The sequence below is a fragment of the Onychostruthus taczanowskii genome, unplaced genomic scaffold (assembly GCF_017590055.1).
Source record: "Onychostruthus taczanowskii isolate IOZ18803 unplaced genomic scaffold, ASM1759005v1 scaffold1, whole genome shotgun sequence".
NCBI lineage: Eukaryota > Metazoa > Chordata > Aves > Passeriformes > Passeridae > Onychostruthus > Onychostruthus taczanowskii.
Genome location: NW_024496525.1, coordinates 5,277,338 through 5,297,808, shown reverse-complemented (window position 1 = coordinate 5,297,808; position 20,471 = coordinate 5,277,338). Strand labels below are relative to the sequence as shown.

The 20,471-nt window shown below is 39.1% G+C and overlaps 1 protein-coding gene across 3 annotated transcripts; it reads right to left on the bottom strand.

Annotated features, from left to right (window-relative positions):
- Nucleotides 1–1,285: 1,285 nt before the first annotated feature.
- On the bottom strand, nt 1,286–19,996 carry TMEM62 (transmembrane protein 62). Of its 3 annotated transcripts, none has more exons than XM_041402430.1 (14): nt 19,967–19,996; nt 16,167–16,278; nt 15,145–15,282; nt 14,021–14,066; nt 12,669–12,810; nt 12,346–12,470; nt 12,091–12,213; nt 11,082–11,237; nt 9,474–9,633; nt 7,782–7,895; nt 6,768–6,852; nt 5,137–5,241; nt 4,261–4,379; nt 1,286–3,152 (listed from the first exon to the last, which is right to left on the bottom strand). In XM_041402430.1, the coding sequence occupies exons 3-14, from the start codon at nt 15,182–15,184 to the stop codon at nt 2,826–2,828; spliced, it is 1,542 nt and encodes a 513-aa protein (XP_041258364.1). In that variant the 5' UTR covers nt 15,185–15,282; nt 16,167–16,278; nt 19,967–19,996; the 3' UTR covers nt 1,286–2,825. The 3 variants fall into 3 exon arrangements, with proteins under 3 accessions (XP_041258364.1, XP_041259238.1, XP_041260075.1); XM_041403304.1 differs by lacking the exon at nt 19,967–19,996 and adding an exon at nt 19,373–19,522; XM_041404141.1 differs by lacking the exons at nt 14,021–14,066; nt 19,967–19,996 and adding an exon at nt 19,373–19,522.
- Nucleotides 19,997–20,471: the final 475 nt, after the last annotated feature.

Below are 20,471 nucleotides of genomic sequence, written 5' to 3'. Positions count from 1 at the left end.
TCTTCACAGTAAAAAATATCTATATAATCCATAAATAGATTACCAGGGGAGAAAAGAAGATCACAGATGGCATTATTCCACAACTAGAAATGGTAGCAGCAGCTGGAATAAGCTTCGAACTGAGAAAATACTTAGTAAGACAACTCAGAACTCTTTAGGAAAAGCACAGAAGGAAGCAGAAGTGAGACATGACGTTTTAGCCACACTAACACAGAATTTTGCAACCAGAAGTATAGATTCAAAGTGGTAAGATATAAAGTACTGAAATTCAGTTTTGCTACTGTGCTCTGATCCGGGTAGAGTGATGAGAGTGCTGTGTGTGCAACAGACTCTATTCTCTGCAAGATAGTCAGGAGGAACCAAGAAACAAGGCTCCAGCGAGGAGAAGTGAGAAAAGGATGACTCCATAAATCTGCAAAATGAGTGCAAAGCAGAGGAAGATGGCTCTATAAATCCAATAAACAAGGAGATAACACAGGAACAACTGCCTGATAAGGCCAAAGAAGAAGTTTGCTTGACTTTTGTGCTAACCTTTAGTCATTAGCACAGTGAAATATAATCCCATCAGCCACTTTCCTCTAGAGCATCAGTGGCAAAATGAAAGAGTAGTGTGCCTTTAAATGAAGGCAAGAAAATGTATAGGCAATGACTGCAGGGGGAACGCTGTTGTTCCAGGGGTTGGGATATATAAAAGTGGATACAGACACTGCAGATGTGCCTGCTCTGTCACCCACTCTGTTCCCACAGGAAATGCACCTCTCAACTCTGTGTCCATCGGCTTCTTGCACAGCTGGTGAGAGAACCCATAGCTGGGACAACAGGAGTGTTGGTGACACAGCCACAGAGCCGGATCATCCTGCTGTCCTGGCGGCAGCAAATCAGGTGGGACAGGTCTCCACCGTTCACCCAGCCCTTGATCAGTGACCTCAGCGAATCCTCTCCAGCACTGGGGTGCTGCAGTGCCCCAGAGAGGTGTTTGAGGAAGCCAGAGGGGTTATGTGTCAGCTTTCCTGGACGCCCAGAATTTTCTAGATTGGTAAGTGCACTTTTGTTCCTCTTTCTTCTTAAAAAAAAATTAAAATTCAGCGTCCACACAAGCCATGCATGAATGCTCAGTGTGGGGTTGAACCAATCAGTGGGTTCAAGTGTGTGCAGTGCAGACTATTGGAGAGGCCAGCCTAAGGATAAAACTATTGGGTAACATAATATTTAACAATGGGAACAAGTCAAAAGATATGAAGTATATTATTGCCACTTCTTGTTCTCTCTAATCACGTAAAAGTAATTTAATTGTGAAATGTCATTTTATTATCAATTTTTCCATATTGTATCTCACAAATAAATTTGGTGCCATCTCTGATTTTCTAACAGCTTTGCAAAACAAACTTGTGTAGCAACAAATTACATTCTTTATTCTCTTAACAGTGTATTTAACTCATGTAAATGGGTACTCTTTCCTATTACACTGAAGACATTATGTTATTATTAGTATTACATTACTATTTTCCTGTATCACTGAAGAACAGAAATTAAGGAATAGGAAAACTGTCATCTGTTAGAAATAACAAAAGTCCTTGTTGTAGTCATTATCTTCTTCCAATTCATTTTACTGTGTTCTTCTACAGTCACTGCTGTTTTTTTCCAAAGGGACCATAGATAAATTAGCCCTCTTTTTCCTTGAGAAGCCATAAATAAGTTACTGTAAAATTACCTAAAGTATTTTAGATGTTCTGCTCACAGCTGGTCTTTTGTGAAGCAACACAGTGTTCTTTACAGATCAAGGCACCTCAGCTTTCTTGACTCTGGATCACTGCATTCTTCATTATGGTAACTAAATGTTCTAAAATTTTTGAACTTAATAAAAAATGAAAACAAAGAAACGATTTTTCTTAGGTCACTCTTTGGTGCATTTGGCTGAGACCCAGAAACACAGCTGAGACCCAGAAAAACAGAAATTACAGACTTTATAGCATCATACCATAATATTCCTACAGCCTCTCCCATCCTGAGGACATTGTCTCCATTCTTTGCTCTGAAGCTGAAAACCCCAGCACCACTGGTAAGTCACTGTCCTTTTACCAGTCATGGGTGGGAGGACTGGCAGCCTCAGTAGTGGAAAATGAAACTCCTTCCTTCCAGAGAGTGAGCCTGGTTAGTTAGCCAACACCCCCAGGGCAAGATCTATAGGCCACAGCTCAGGTAAACATGAACACAAACACATACACACACTTTGCAGCCTATAATGTGCTTGTATACAGCATTATGAACTGAAAACATATGGGCACAGTTGCACAGTTTGACTGAAGGCCACTACAATGCCTTTGCAATCACTATTACTTCATAAAGACATCTGGTCTAGTCTTGTAAAAACACATGTCAACCCTGAAATAAAAATCAAAGAATCACAAATCCAGAAGCTCATCAAGTCCTATGCTCGTATTTTGCAGCATTATAAAAATCAATAATTAATTAAAAGTATTTTTCCATTCACAGTAGTAATAGGCAAATATTTCCATTTGTGAGCCATATGGACACATTTATCTCTGTATCACTAAAAAAACCTCATTGATGATATTATTCCACAGTTGACTGTATTGATGTAAAACGCATAACTGTATTATATAACATGTATTATACAGTATGTTGTATAATACAAGGAAAGTGTTTAACATATTGTACATTTACTATTTAATACAGTTCTGTAGCAGTGCAGGTGCAGCTTTGGGTCTTACCACCTAATGGTTGGGGTGTATGGAATTCCAGCATCACAAAATGATAAGGTTGTACCTTGACAGTTTTTAAGACAGACTTTGGAGTACTTATACTCAGGAGCTTTGACAGTTTTTTATCTCTATAATGTAAGTTCTGAGCTCTGATGATTTCAGTGTCCAGGTTTTATAAATGAGAGCTGCGGTCAGTACCACCAGCCACGTTCTCATTGGGGAGAGGAAGAACGCCAAGGTGCCGTATGTTCGCTGCAGGAAGTAGCAGGAATAGACCTGCCAGGCCAGGAGCAGGGCCATTGCCACGTGAACAAGCACAGCCACGAGGCGTCGGGCATGACGGATGTGGGAACGGAAGCTGTGGCCCTGGCATCGCAGCAGCAGGCACCAGCACAGATAGGCCGTCAATGGCAGGTTGAAAAACATCAGCTGAAAGGAAAAGCAGAGAAAAATAAGACAGTGAGCAAGCCAAGGGTTCTGGGTAACATCTATGAAGGCTTAAAAACGTACGCACAGATAAAGCTGTCCCATTCTAAGGGCTGAGTACAATTCCCAGAGATGGAATCTCAGAAGGCACCTCTACGACTTTGCAGCTGATAAAGCTGCGACTGCCTGGGCCTGAGTCCCAGGCCAAGCACTCCTGCCCATTCCCTTGCAGTCAGAGGCACTAACACGCATCTGACATTTCCTGGAAATGATTCAGGAAGCCGGACTTAGCAAAAAACTAACATGGCAAACCAGACGGTCTGTATGTCAGCTTAACTCTGACCCAGCCCACTGCGGTGCCACACGGGTACAAGGGAGACACCATGAAGAAGGAGGCAATGCTGGTTTGGCCCTCTGTCTTAAATGCCAAGGAATGACACTTTGTCTTTCAGATTAATGGGGAAACCACTCCTGGGAAAACTGGACTTATGTGCTGAGAGAGTGACACCTACTGATCATGGCAAACCAGACGGTCTGTATGTCAGCTTAACTCTGACCCAGCCCACTGCGGTGCCACACGGGTACAAGGGAGACACCATGAAGAAGGAGGCAATGCTGGTTTGGCCCTCTGTCTTAAATGCCAAGGAATGACACTTTGTCTTTCAGATTAATGGGGAAACCGCTCCTGGAAAACTGGACTGTGATTAGAGAGTGACACCTACTGACCTGAAGGGTTATTAAGGCTGCAAGGGCTGCCCTGGCCACTCAGTTTTTTGCTTAATGGCATTGTGTGAGCCAAGGGCAAAACCAGAAAATTTATAGAAAATTTAGAGTTGTAAATCTGTAGAGACAGCCTCTAATCCAGATATCCAGGGTATCCAAAGCAACATCATTTTATTACAGAAAAAAAGAAGTTTGTGAAAATAATGCACAACCTCCTTCCTTTCTTTAAATTTGCAGAAAGGTAAGAAAGACCACTTGTATTCAGGCATGGTCACTAATCTCTCTATTTCCAAGACTCATTTCTTTAAATCTATTTTAAAAAATGGAAAAAAGCCCCTGAGAGAAAAGAAAAGTGCTGGTTTTTAGCCTTTGTTTTATAAATACTCACCTGTAGAATCCCAACCACGAACGTCATACTGCCCTGTAAGAAGGAACCACCAACAAACACCCCAAAGGAAAAACAGGCCCCCATCTGTCCATCTATCAGTTCACCTACAAACCACGGTCCTGCAAGAGAGGAAACCAAACATCACCGTCAGGAAACACAGCAGAGACACAGCCCTTTCCCACATGGCCCTTTGTACCCTGAGACTTCCCTTCCTACTGCTTGTCCAGAGTAATCAGCCTCATGTTTTCATATTCAGCAAACAGCAGTATGGTATGAAAATACCACACAGTATGACAGGGGGTTGTGGCATGCAATGAAAATGCTTTTGAATTAGTTTCATCTCTGTGACAATTTTCAACACCACATATAATATCTTCCTTATGAGAGAGGTGAAAAGGGTAGCTTTTTCCCAGAATTACAGTAAGATATATGAAAATTGTGGTCACAAACAATTCCAGCCTGGCTCAGCATAGAAATTAAAATAGGCAGGCTGCTCTGTGTTATGCATACTACACAGACTAACAAGAAAATAGCTATTTCAGTAACATGTTATCAGAGGAAAGCAAGCTCAGATTGTTAGCTCTGATGCTAACAATCAAAAAAAAGTGAAAACCAAACTGAATTTAAAAATACTCACTTTGCTTTCAGAGTAATTTAACAATCTAAGTGCTTAATTAATTCAGGACTTCTAAGTTAAGCTCTTAGAAATAAACCTTTAGTCTCTTTGGACATGAACTTTTAAAGTTCCACATAGATTTTGTAACTTAAGTAGATTTTCCCCATTCTCCAAGATGTTAGAATTCTTAATCTTCATCAGGATCTAATGTGTAATTTCAAAATACTAATTTATGTTCTCCAGTCCTCTAGGCTACTTACCCAGAATGGTGTATAAATTCAGAACCAGAATTGAGTAATAGAAGGTGTTTGTTTTACTGAAGACATGAAGAGAATATGAAGTCAGAGTAAGTAATCCCGGCTTTTCTAAACAGAGACAACATTTAAGAAAAATACACTTAATTCGGTTTGCAACACCTCCCCAGATATATGTATGGATAATACTGGTCTTTCTGAAACAAATCTGCACGCTATTTACTCATTCTTTTAAATAAGGAGTATGAAATAATATTTGGTATGTCTACAGAAAATTGCAGAGGAATGCATTACTATTACTGTGATAACTTTAAGTAAAGAACCAATAAATATAACAATCTGTATTAAAAACAGCAGAGAAACCTGCCATTCTAAAGGAATACACTTACTGTATGTAAATAATACTGAACGACCATTCTATACCCAGAAAATGAAGTTAGCTAGAATGAAAAACATGGAGAAAGTATGTATTAAATTAAAAGTAAGAGAATCAAAACAGTAACTCTGCAAACCCAGAAAGGTGGGTCAGCATGGACTAGATTAATTGGATTTCCTTTGATTAAATCTACTTTAGTGAGATCTGATAGCAGCTCAAAATTAAGGCTAGGCATTAAAATGACATTCTGACAAGTGTGTGGTGTTAGCAGAAAAAAGCAGTAGTAGCTCTCTAACTAAAGCAGACATTTCAAAAATCAAGCCTTCCTAAAAAGTTAGCTTGTAGACTTACACATATTATGTGGTCTTCTCACAAAGAATTAACCCTTAGAGGGAAAACTTCACCTTTGGAAATCAACAGCTCTAACAAACTTGTTCATTAAGTTGTCAAACATTTATCATGGTCCACATGGACCTAGCTGACCACAGAGTCACTTTTTTTAATATTTAGCTGCTGAGTTCCATAAAGGCAACTGAAAATCTGATTCTTTTCTATGTAAGCAGTTGCTGTAGTTACCTCAGGATGCTACACAATTAGGAGTATAAAGGAAGGGACAAACGCTGACATGAATAGGAAGGGAGGTGGCTTCCAGAAAAATCTCATTAGTAAGGTGTGGTTCAAATGATTGTTTAAAGGATAAACGTCATGAGCTTAATAGAAATAATTTTCATTAACTAGATGGATCACAAACAAAGTATCAAGTTATGACAGAAATGGCCTTAATATTATTTTGAGAAAGACCCAATCCTGTTCATGTTCTTTGCAAAAGTTAACAAATACTGTCTTTGCCAAAGGAAACCTGTTTCTCCACTTAGGCGAGAGAGAATTCTGTGACAACTGTAGTGAAACAAGCACACATATAGAAAATACAAACAAAACATTCCTTTCCCTATATATTGGATTCTTCAGTGAGAAAATGAAAATGAAATCTTGGGCTTCAATCAACTTAATTTTTGTTTAAACAAAAATACCTGCTCAAGTTTCTAGTTTACTTTATTTGATATATTGGAGGTTTCCCAGGTTCCCTTAAAAGTGAAACAACAGCTTCTGAGATACCAATCAAACCCCACAGAAGCAGATGTAAAATGCATATAGTGATTAACAGCACAATTACTTACATATTGTTAGCACACAGGTCAACAGTAAAAACTTTAGGGGAAAATAGAACTACTAAAAACCACGGGCAAACATTAGTTGATACCTTTGAGTGCTGGCTTTTGGAGGTGTCGGAAAACAACAAGCAAGGTAATCTGAATCAGCACAGTCAGTCCAAAGAGCACTCGAGCCTGAAAAGACAGTTTTGACTATAAGCCAGCCCTGGAATAATTACAGCCTTGGAGCATGCCTTATGGACACTGATAGAATGCTACAAAGATTCTATTTGAAACACATATTCAAAGCTTATTGGTATCATTAAACTGAAGAGTAAAAAAGGAAACTTAAGAGTTTCTAAGTTCTAGGATTTGTATTGTACTGACTTGAATTCTTCTGAATGTCTGAAAGCAATAGACATGAATCTTTAAAAAAAGAGAGTTTGTAAACAACATTGAAAAAGTGTAGTTACACTTGCAACGCAAAACATTGTCTGAGCACTGTTCTGAGGAAAAATGCAGTTCAAGACATGGTGTAGAATGCAGGACTGATTAAGAAAACAAAGATAATAATTACAGTCATGTGGACTTTCTTATGTAGTTCTAGAAATGCACCTAGACTACTAAGACATGACATCCTTCTTTGCATGTACTGAGCTGTAACACACCTGGATATGACCTGGAACTTACTAAAGTCAATGGGGATTTTGCCCTTCACTTCACTGGAGCTAGTTATAATGTCAGCAGCTGACAGTGAGCATATTTGCAGAAAACATTTCAACAGTTCACAGTGAATTTTTCTTCTGTTTAATGTTTCTTTTTTCTACTCTCTCCAGTAGCTCTTTTTCAATTTCTTGCTTGCACAAAATGCGTGTATACTTACGCCCAAAAATGGGTAATTGGGACTAAATCCAGGATGTCAACTGTTTGTATAAACCATTGTTGCACATTTGCGGTTGAAGTGTGCAACTTGAGAAACTTTAAATGTTTTGGAATTCCAAGAGTCATATCTGGAAAAAGTCAACTGCATTCAAGTCTACAAATTCCTGCAGGAATTACGAAAATGCCTACTGCAGATTGGGAAACCAACATGGAGTAACAGCTGTTTTGCTGAAAGTACTTACTAGAACATAGTGGTCAGTGAGAAGAATAACAGATGACCAGAAGTCAAATCTAAGAGAGAGGTTTTCTTCCATACCAAATAAATGGCCCCGTGTGCCAGTTCTTCCTGATGCATCCTAGATTGACATAAAATGAGAGCAATTACATAGCAGTGGTACAAAAAACTGTCTAGTTAAAATTCCTGATTATCATTGCAGTTTTTCTAGAAAGATACAATTGATGTAAGCTTCTCTGGCATACTGCTGTATTAAATTCTACCTACAAAGTATTACTTACAGTCAATTCTGCAGTTTCAAGTAAATTGATAATTATAAAATCATAATCTGAAAGTGCTACATATGAAGAAGAGCCTGTCAGAGATTCACCAACTTACAGAAGACTGTGACTGTTCCCCCTCACAATTGTTTTCTGAAAGTTCAATTCTAGGTAATAGCCCATATTAAAATATTTTGAAATTTTGTTGTGCTTCATTTCTGGTGTATTGCTATAAACCCATATAGATAAACAAACATTTGTTTATTGTCATTTATTCAACAGTTTCAGCACAGTGTTCCAGATGTGGCCTGGCAAGCACTCAGTAGAGCAGGATAGTGACTTGTCTTGGCTGGTGGTGCCTTTGTGGATGCATCCTGGCATCCAGTAGATTTTCTCTGCTGCACCAGCACACTGTTCATTCACACTGAGCTTGTGGTCCACAGGACACTGAGGTCCCTTTTCACAGATCTGCTCCCCAGCCAGGCAGGTCACAGCCTGTGCTGCACTCCTGGATTATGTTTTCCCAGGTGCAACTCCTTACACTTTTCCTTTATGAATTTCATAATGTTCTTCTTGGCCCACAATTTGCCCTTGGTTAATCTGTGTTGGCTCTTCCTAGTCATGTGCTTCATCTGACTTGAGAAAGCCCCCCACAAGGATTTATTTCCTAATTTTCTCAGGGACTGAAATAAGACTAATGGGCCTGTAATTTCCTGGATCCTCCCTTAAGCCCTTCTTATAGACAGGAGAGTCACTAGCCTTCTGCCAATCTTCTGGGATGCCCCTGATCTACACAACTTCTCCAAGACTATGGAGAGTGGCCTCACAAAGATGTCAACCAGGTCTCTTAACATTCTGGAGTGGAAACTGTCAGGGCCCATTAATCTGTAGGATCAAGCTCCTGTGCCAGGTCTTACTCCAACTCTTCCTTCATTTTCAGTGGGTCTCTGTTTGCATCAACCTTGATCCTTGTTCCCAAAGCCTGAGGCCCGACACTGCTAGGACAGACAGAGGTGAAGAAAGTGTTGAGAACCTTTGCCTTTTCAGAGCTGTTGGTGACTAATTCACCTCTGCTGTTTAACACCTGGCCAGTATTTTCCTTCTCTTTCTGCTTATTGTTTATACATCTTTAGAACCCTTTCGTGTAATTTTTGACATCTCTGGCCAATTTCAATTCAAGTTCGCACTTCTGTCGTGTCTTATTTTACTTCTTATGAAAAATAATATTTCTTTCTTTATCCCAGCAGCTTAATGAATATTTTGGTGCTTAGCAGTCAATATTTATTCCTTTATTAAATTCTTCAGGTTTTGTAATCAGACAAATATGAAATTAAGTCTGTTATCAAGTATTTTGTTCCTAGTTATGTAAGGCAGGAGGGTGATAGAGAAACCATGACAAGAAAAAAAATTAATACAAAAAATGCCAACAGGTACCTTACCTGGACAGTCACATCTATGTGATGGAACCCTTCACTGTAGTTTTGTGGATTCCACTTCAGCACATAGAGAGGACCAGACACCTGATGTGCATTCCCCAGGTGAACTCCATCTATGTAGACTTTGACAGAGATAATGACAGAAGGAGAGAATGCCAGAATTCTAAGGAGTAAATAAGGAGCAAAATAAACAGATTTGTTACTGGACTTGCAGGTATGCCATTACTTCCTTAAGAAAAAGTCCCTAAAGGTTAAGCTACCTTGTAGTAAAGAGTTCAAAAGATTTAGAAATTAAAACAGTGAAATATCTGTAGGCTCATGATAATGTGGTAGGTCTTTCCTACAGTTAAAAAAAAAGAGTTCTGTGTGGCACTACACAAAAGAACAGGATAGAAAAATGGCTGTGGAACAGACAAAAAGGTGGCAGAAGTTGTAAGGCCCTGGCAGAAATAATTTTAGAACTTTTGCTTCAAAACACTTGCCAACACAAGTGGTATGCCTCCTCCAGCACACACAGACACACAACCAAAGATTTGTAGATGACTTCATAAAAAATATCAGGCTCTCTCTCTCTCTAAAGTCCTTTGTTGTTTGGAGTGGGGTTTTTTCCTTCTTTTTTTCCCCTTTTTTTCCTTTTTGCTAGTCAGAATATAACCTCTCAGAGTTTGTAACTGCATTTAAGACAAATGGAGTGGACTGCAAGACTGATATTACAGATCCCAGATACCAACAAAGGTATTGTCACTTGGCAGTAGGGTTATATTCACAGAAACAGTGATACTAATACAGACTCAAAATATTGCACATGCAATTCCTTTCATTTCTGGTAATATGAATGGCGTTCCAGAGCATGTTTTAGTCAATGCAGGTGTTTCATACAGTTATGGTGAACAATTCTACCAGTTCATATATTTAATATAAGAATGTTCAGATAAGGTTCTGAATAGGAAACTGGAAAATTATTACGACTTCTAGTACAATACTGCTCCCCAACTGAAAAGTATGAGAAACTTATTTTTATTGTAACCCTGTGTATGCAGTATTTCAAGCAGATTAATCTTACAGCAAATATAAAATGCTATAAAGGGCCTAAAAATCTGAAATATAAATGTAAAAATTAAATAGATAAGGTAAAAATGGAAAGATGGAGAGATTTAAAATTAATACGAAAATTGACAGAGACTTCTCATGTTTTAATATATAAAGGATGTAGAATTGAAAAGACAAAGCTAAGAAGTCTGAAGTGAATAGAGAAATAATTTAGAAAAATACGTAGACAAAATCCTGAAATTATCAGAGTTGATGTGAACATATGAGATAACAGAAATTACATGTTAATCTGTGCATATTGATTACATATGAATCTATTTTAATTATATATTAATTGATCAGCTTTGGTTACATAAAGTTCATTTAGGGGAAATAACTGCATAAATAAAACAAACATGAATTACTACTACACAATCTTTTTATCACAGATATGATACAAAGCAAGTTCTCTGGAATAATCTTCCAGAGAAAAGTGAATTCTGAGAAGAGTAGACACACATTTGAAAAAAAAAAAGTTTTGTATATAATTAAATATTGTGAAATCAAGACATTACAGGGTACCTGATATGAGTGGAATAAAGAATTTTGACTAGTGGTTCATGAGTAGAACTGCTGTAAAGGAAGGATTTAGGATTGGTGATGAGAACTACAGGCCACTCTTCAAAGTTCACATCAGCGAAGCTGAGTAGGTCATGATCAAACGCGAGGATCCTGTATCTATAATGAAAGGAAAAAGATTTTGTTAATACAAACTGCCATGTGAACAGCTGATTTCCATGCTTCTCAAGTTCCTAAAGAACCTGGCTTTATTTTCCATTTATTCCCTTCTGTAGTTGATCTTACATTTTCCAACTATGCTATATTAACTCTACAGTTGCTTACCTCTAATGAGGTTAATTTCATTATAAATCATAGAAGCAGTACTCAAAGTTCCAAGTGTGAAGATCTGTTGAATTTTGCACATGAATCAGATAGATGAACCTTACATTAAAGAACTCAAATATAATGTACATTTCCACAGTGTCTGTGTAGGTACTCTAGTTCAGGACAACAACCCCAGCATGCACTTCCTCTGTATTCATACCAGTATCTTTCTTTGGATTACTGCAGAATAAAAGCTAATATACTACTATACACTACATGTAGCATCAGACACTTTTTGATATATAAGTAAGGTAACATTTCTCAGGTGGACTACTTCTGTGTCAAGAATTCTAACAGCTACAGCAGAGCATGTGTATTTTGAAGTAGTGATGCTGAATTTTACAACAATTTATTTGTCTAAATTTGAATACTAAACACATACTATCTGGATACATATTTAGATGTCCCCTTTTTAGTTTTTAAATATCAAGAATTAATAAAAAATTATTTAATTTATTATCATACAGTTGGTATGGGGAAAAATCCCAAATGTACACACAAGGCCATTTTTTTCAAAAGCACTAATAATAATAACCAATCAGGCTGATCTCATGCTTCTTTCAAATTCACCACACAGCATAAAAGGGAATCACAGTACAGCAAGGTAGGTTTCATATAATAATTTCCTCATATGGGCTTTTCTTACCTCCTATTATCCATCCAGTCTCCCAATTCAAGTTCCAAAGTGCCACCACGGTGTTGACTGTGCAAGGCTGGCATCAGCCCGCCCATTGTATGGAGATGTCCACATAAATAGGCTGTGGCAGAACTAATAAGAATTGTGATTATTTGGGTGGGAAGGAAATATCACTGCAAAAAACCTAAAAGTGAGAGATGAGCATGTGAAGACAGGCAAGAAATGTACTTCATGCTGAAAACATACAGGATAAGAAGATCTTACCTCATTAGTGTTCGTATTCCAGGGGATGGGGAGATGATAGTTGAAGTGGGGTAGTGGCCAAACCAGATAGTATGGTTGCTGTGTAGACTTTCTGTTGCCATCAAAGACAGCTCTGCCATTTGATTCTGAAACAGGCAGGTGACAAATCTGTTTTGTTAAATAAATGTCTCACATGCATTATAACTTAAAAATGTAAACACTCTTATAGATGAACACAAATCTTTCAAACAATTTTTCTATATTAAAAAACCCCCAAACCTCCAAACAAACCACTACAGAAATAAAACAGCCAGCAAAATGAAATGCAAAGACTTATACAATACCGTGTTTAAAATCCCAAAAAAATTATAGGGTCTCTTAGGGCCTGGGCTGAGTGTGGCATCCACGCAGATGAATGAATAGTTCCCAAAAGAGGTAGTGTGGATATAATGGAAAGAGCCATCTTTACGCCAGGCAGAGTATTTCCTAACAAAATAAGATGGAAATACTGCTGTTAGAAAAGCTTGTAGCCACGACAAACATGCATTACTTTCTCTCTTTTCATTGACAACAGGTAATTTCACTATTTCTGATTTACAAAACTGAAGTGCTTTTGATACTTTATGCTAGATGGGAATTGTACATATCTTCCACTGGCAAAGACATGACATTTCAACTAACAGTACCACCTAAATTGCTCTGTTAAGGATTAAAATCTGTAGCTAAAATTATTATGAGTTAATCTGAGAATCACTAAAATTCATTAAGTTTAGGTTGTTTTTTTCTTTTTTTTAATTTCTTTTGGGGTTTTGGCATGGGCATTTTGTGTGCATTTGGATTTTTTAAATTTGTTTTAGTTTTGTTTTACTCCCTGCATGATTTGTGGAAGCTAAAACATTCCTGAGTTCAGATTATGAGTATAATTTGAGCACAGCCATCCAGAAATCAGTTCATGTCCCTGTTCCTCCACCAGTCAAAACAATAAAATTGCCAGAAAGGTTGAACTAAATAGAATACAAGCCAATATATTAAAAAGTTTTCAATACTAATGCCATAAAAACCCTTTCAAAATATTTTTTAAGTTAGCATTATCTTTGTGAACATCATCAACTTCAATAAAATTTCTTCCTTTAGTCTCACTTTGAGTATGTGTAACAGTTGATTCATCCTCTGCTAATGCTGTGAACATACAATAGGAACCTATGTTTTTGTGTAAAAATATTGCATTTCAATACAACCCATTGCCCTCTTTAATTTTAATGCATAATGAACATCAGAATGTGGTGTTGAATAACCATTTTTCCTAGCTTTTATTTTTATTTCTGCAAACAATTTTTATAATTTTAATAGTTTTAAATATAAATATATTTTTATATATTGAAAAAATAACTCCATTTCACTCTTCCATCTTCTCTCTCCTAGAGTGTGACTGAAAATTTTGTAGACATTGACAGATTTAACACACTCAATTACAAAACACAGAAGGGTAAGAGATAAGAGATCTGCACAAAGAATTCTCTATTTTCTTAATCAATTCTGCTCTAACTGACAATGCAAAAGACAGAGAGAATAGTAGATACGATCCTGGGCTATAGGAAAGTCAGTGAAAAAGCATATATGTGATAACTGAAAACAGAATATTGTTTAGTGAATTTGACCTTGAATATAGCTGCATCTGTATGGTAAATAAAAGTACCTGTAATAATTCTGAACACTATCCAGGCGTGGAATGTTGAATGAATCTGTAAAGGAGTAAAAAAGGAAATAAGGAAACTTTCAGATCAAATTGATCCTTGGCCCTGTATCTAACTAGGTAATGTTGAGATAAAGCAGTCTCAGCAGGTGCTGAAGAGCTACTTTTCAAAAAATGCATGACTGACAAGCAGACTAACTGAGCAGAGGAGACATTATATACTCAATGCAGTTAAATGGCAATAGTTTCCTCATTCAAGTTTCAATGCAAAGATAAAGGCATTGTGGGAATGTAAATTGTTATTTAGCAACCAAAAACTAAATATGTCTCCATTTTGACCACAGAACTTTTCAAGAGCTTTTATGGACTGGGTGCATGCTCTGTAAGTAAGACTTAACTCATTCATGTAAAATAAAGTAGTCATGGCATCTCATTTAGAGATGCCATGACTACTTTATTTTACATGACTACTTTAGAGAATAGCATGTGTAGAACAGACATCAGCTTGGGGAAGTCTGTACTGCAACAGTTCCACTTCTCCATTAATGCTGCTAACAGAAGCCTAACAGGAAAGTGAGTATATATGACAAAGCTTACACTTTTTTCCCCCCAGGGCAGCTTCCTGTGCAGCCTGTTTATACAGCCTACATGATTGTCAGCTTGTGTTTGAATGCTTACAGTGTGGCAACACCTGATGGATCTAAACTCCCATGACTCCCTTCTATTCAAAAGAAACCAAATTTCCTTTAGCTGCTGGATATGTGACACCTTTTAAACTTAAACCTGTGAGGTGGAAGTCTATAAAAAGTAAATTGAAACCATTTATTCAGTATGGTAAGATTACAGTTTGCCCCTCCATTAAATAATGTGGTATATAAAATAATGATGTGGAAACTAACATCTGAAGTCATGTTCGACCACTTGCCAGGTAAAAGACTCTTACTTCTCTGGTACTAAAACTCACTCCACTAAGAGTGTAAACAAAGTGTGTCCTCAGCAGACATGTGGATGGCAAGCCTTTCTCCTGAGTCATGAATACTAACACACTAGTGACTACTAACATTTTACCTTTATATTCTGTGATCTGCAATCACAGGAAAGACAGAAATGTTTCATTTTCTTCTTACCATGATTCCCTTTGATGTCTATCCATTTGGTTTTTTCCATGACCCTCGATCTCTTCAGGATTGACTGATAAGTTTTCCACTCATCTTCTACCTGCTCAGATCCCAGTTTATCTCTTGTCTTAGCATCTGTCAGATCACCTAATAGTGTACAAAGGTGAGATATAACTAGAGGCCTACACAGTTTATAAAAATACTGTAACTAGACAAGTATGCCATCCCTGCCTCCAAGTCTAAATGGCTGCAGGCCTGGATGCAATCTGCATGTTTCTGTATCTGGTCCACAAGATCAAGGTAAACACCTTCTCATGCAGATGCAGCAGCCTCATTAGACATCTCCTGACCATATCACCGCAGCACTTTCACCAATTAGACAATAACTCTCTGTAGAAAGAGAACTCCAGGTCTAGCATTAAGATTATAAAGCCTTGCATACAGTAACGGCTCAAAGTAATTTCAATTTTCTTGTCAAAACTTAATCTATTTCAACAGCAAGCTGTCAAATGAAGTGGCAAGGTTTATTTCACCTCTCTTGGTATGATATGTTCAAATGGAAACCAGCAATGAAATCTTACATTAATTCACCGGTGAATTTCATACAAATGAGCAGGGATGGTTCTGAGAGAGGAACTGTATCCTAGTGGCTAACCACAGACATTGCTCACATCTGTAATTTCAAACACAAAGAATGTAGAATCATGACCAGGACATGAGGAAAGGTAGCTGCCAGCAAGGGCTAAGATACAGCAACACCTATTGGGAAAACATTAGCTATCTTGTGTGACTGTGTCTGTTACATAGAACACACTAAACTCACTGAAGAAAGTGAATGCTGAAGAAAATAATAATAATGCCCTTGTTGAGAAATTATTCTTTTCAGCTTCTACAGTCTCCCTTCAGCTGCAATTCAATTTCCATTGCTTAAGATATGTTTAAAGCTCTGCCTTGAGATCCTAGAACTTTGCCTATTTGCTGTTCCTTTGACAGTGCACTCAACAGGAAATTCACACTTTTCAACTGCTCACCTGTTGCTAGAACAAGTGCTGGCTGAATTACATCAATTGTTTCAGAACAGAATTTTTCAAAGTCAGGAACTCGTTTGGGATCCCGAAATTTGCTGATATGAATATCTGACACCTGCAAAACAGAAGAGTGAAACACTGCCCCAAGCAGAGGTTATTGCTACCCAGGTTCTTCTGCAAAGCCAAGTATACACAAGAATGCAACGTAAGAGCAGTCACAGTGATTCATGTCAGTCTAAGGGATACAGGGAGAAACAGAAGTGGCTAACCAGGGGAGAAGGGAAGTAGAACAAGCAAATTATATTGCAACTCTAACCCTAAAATTACATTTACATCAAGAAAATTTCCTTAAAACTAAGAGCATACAAAAGTATGAGGAAACACTTAGGTGTCCACAGTAAATTGTGATGATTGCAAGTGGCCTTTGCCTTTCACATTCTCAGAGTTTCTGTGCAATGCAGGGGTTTTGCTGCAAGAAAGACTACAAAGTAGTTTGCAAAGCAATAGGTTAAAGCTACCTAGAACATGAAATGTACTGAAAATTTATTTTGTACCTGGTGTGACATTTCCAGTAGCTGAGTGGAAGGATTTTTAACATTCTATCCAAGCATTTTAATGGACCAAACAAGTGTGTTTAGATCCCATTCCATGTGCCTTCAAGAAGGCAAAGACTGCCTAAGAAAGGATGATATGACTTGTAGAAGATAATGTTAATTTCTGAGTCAGTCAAACCCCTCACATCAGAAGAGCAGTTTGGGGAGAATAAGAAAAGTAAGATTTTTCTATTTTTTTACATTGTAGCTTTTCAATACTGTACAAAAACCCAAACCCTTGTGTGAACAAGTGGTATTTGATGCCCAAAAAGCAGTAAGCAAATACTCATCTGACAATATCACTTGGAAAGAAAAACATTAACTTTTACATTCAGATTAATAAGCCTGCTCTTATAAAGCTTGTAGTTTTTGAAAAATCTAGATAAAATATCTTTGAGAAAAATTATTTACTTCTACTTATTCAATCATCTGTATATGAAGAAAATATTACCTGAATACAGTTTTTAAATTCTGATTAGGAAAACTCCCCATTTGGAATGACATGGAATTTTTGCCAAGATCAGAACTGCATGCTAAAAAAGGCAAACACTTATAACTTTCATTTCACTTTCATCGATGCATTCAAACTACTGTGAAGCAAAGAGCACAGCAAAACTACCTCAATACATCAAACCTCATTTAATCATTGACAAGGATACAACTTGTTTGCTTCTTTTCAGCCTGTGGATTTGCAATTAACTTATTTCAGCAATCAAAGAGAGAAAATCAAAACTTCTACAGTTTTCATTCTTGAGAAAAAAAAAAAAAGTCTTACAAAAACTTTACTCATGTTCTACCAGTAACTACAGCAAATGTAAATTTCCAGCCTTACAGCAGAGAGTGGCTCGAGTGCCTGATTTCCTACAGTGACCTTCCCACTTTTCTTCCTCATGGGTTTAAGATTTTTTAAAAGGTTCAACTTGTCATTTCTAATAGTTACAGTGTCCCGGGACTTCTGAGAGCTGGGACCAAGTTTCTCTCTTCACTAACAGCCATGACATTTGAAGATCTCAGAAGTGGAGCTTCTTCCTTTTTTTTTTTTTTTTTTTAAATTTTAAATTCATTTCAGATCATATCCCAATAAAAAGACAGTGGGCAAGATGAAAAGCTTGTAATGCTCTTATTTACTTTCCAAAATGTAGGTGAAAGCCCATTTGCTGCTCTTTCCCCTCCCTCTGACTGATGTGGATACTTGGCCTCTCACTGCATCATTACTTTCATTAAAATGGGTTGGAAGAGATTTAGGAATGAGGAGAAATTACCATCATCATTCCTTATCTAGCAAAGATGTGGTTCAGGAGAGGCAGGCATTAATGAGGGAGAATTACAAGGTCTAGAGCAACAGTAGAATGCTTTCAGCTGACAGAAATGGGAGAAATAATTACATGCTTATGTCAAATACTGAACCAGAGTGTCTATTTGGCAGTGGGTAAGAAAGCAAATTCTGCTACAGTAAAGGTGGATGAGCCATTAATAGAAGATTAAAGTAGAAAGACTGTGTTTTAGTTCCTTTAAGAAGAGATAGTCCTGTGTATGGGAAGAAAAACAAGACAGGAACTGCTGGGGGCAGAACTATCTTAAGCTCTCTTCAGTGACCTAGGCTAGACCTATGGATCCACCAGGGAGCCTGAAGCCTGTTTCCCATAACATCACCAGGCACAAGGCTGGATTTGGTGCTCAATTAGTTTCCAAGTTAGGTCAATGATAAAGCAGCTGTTAAAGGGCACGTCTGAAAGAGAACATAACCACTTGAAAGTAAAGCCAAGTCTCAAATTAGCTGTGCTGTGATCTATCCTTGGGAGAACTCCACTTGATGTGACACAACCAGAGAGAACACAGCAAGAGAAACATGGCCTGTGCATGCTGCTTGTCAGTATAGCTCTGCAGCTGCTATATGCTGCTGTATCTGACTCTTCACAAGACAGCAGCTCAGGACAGGGGCTTTCCTTACGTTATTTCAAGTGTATCTCTTGATACTTGTACTCTGCAATAAAAATAAGCCTTAAGTCACTTAAGGAAAAATTATTGGAAAAAAATTACACCACCAATTAGAGAGAACCAAAGGACTTATATATGCTAGCTCGTCCACTAAGAGGACTGCCTGCAGCTAATAAAGTGAGGCAAAGTGTTCTTGAGATTGAGAATGAAAACAAAACAGTAAAAGCAGCTATTTGTTAGAAGGAAATGCACAGCAATCCCTGGGACATCTCAGCCATAGGTTAACTACAAATATGTAAACACTACAAATATGTAAGCACTTTTGTGGCTAGTTCTACACTAAGTGCTTCGGGAATGCTCTGGGGAGAAGAGCCACAGAAGAAGCCACAGAAGCTCTGAGACGTGACAATTTGCTTCCAGGACTATGCCAGGTCAACTTGGATTTTATGTTTAACCTGGAAACAAAGCTGTGTATATTTGACCTTTGAATACTGGCACAGTACCTTCTACTGCTATAAATCAGTAAAGCTATTTTCTCAGCCACACAACTTTTCTGAGATTTTGGATGGGGAAAAGGACAGGCAGAGCCTGCATTTCTGCCCAGGGTATTAGATAATACCGCATCAGGTACTGATGCATTATATAGGGTAGTATAATAATTAGGTGATTTTTAATTACCTGCTTCCACTACACACATCTGTCTGTGTGATAAGGAAACTTCTCTGTGCAACCATCCAGGAGCCGCTCTGGCAGTCACACACACCGCCCGCAACCGAGGCCCCTTCACAGCTACACCTGACACACAGCCAGACCAGGTTTCCCATAGCAGGGTCTCAGTCTTCGGGATCATTAAAATAATTTAGTCTTGATGCAGTAATTAACAAAATAACAGTTTGACTTGGGTACCTCTAAGAAGGTGTCCCAAAGAAAGGAATCCCCGGGCTTTTATACCCTCACAGTCTGAGAGCAAGCAAGTCTGGGGGTCATGGGCTCCTGCCGTCACTGAGTGTCGGTCCCGTGGCCGAGCCACAAGTCTCCTGTGCCCTTCGCTGTGTCAAGGATTTCACAGCTCCCGGCCTTTCGCCTCGGGCTCCCGCCCCCCCGAGCTCAGCCTGCCCCTCGCCCTGCAGCTCCACATTGAGCTGCCGGCACTGAACCCGTCCCCCAACGCGACATTTCGGGCAGCCTGGCCAAACGCCTGTAGCCTGGGCTTGACTGCCGCCTCCGCCGTGCCCGAGGCTCGGCCGCCCTCGCCCGCCCGGCCCCGCTCACCTGCACGACCCAGAGCAGGCTCCCGTACCAGTCCAGCAGCAGCGCCACGGCGGCCGCCGCCAGCAGCCCCGCCGCCAGCCCCAGCATCCTGCGCCGCGCCGCCACCGCGCCCGCCCCGGGCGAGCCCTGCGCCGCCAGCCCCGGCACTTCCGCGTCCACCTCCCCGGCCGCCGGGCCCGCGCCGGGCTCGGAGGACCGATGCCAGCGGGGCCGGGGGTGGGCGCTCCCCTTGTGCGGGAGGTTTTATCCGGCGAGGCCGGGGGATCCCGGCTCTCCCCCCGCTGCCTGGGCCCTGAGCGTTCCCGCTTTCCCCTCCGGCCGCAGGGGTGCCTGGAAATGCCTAGGTTAAAGCAGAACGAAACCCGGCCGTGCCGAGAGATCCGTGTCTCATCTTGCTTCCTTACAAATACAGCATGTAAACTTTCGCTTTTTCTCCTGACTGTATTACACTTCTCCCTGCTCGGAAATTTAGGCAGTTGACCTATTTTGCTCCTGACAGAAGTAT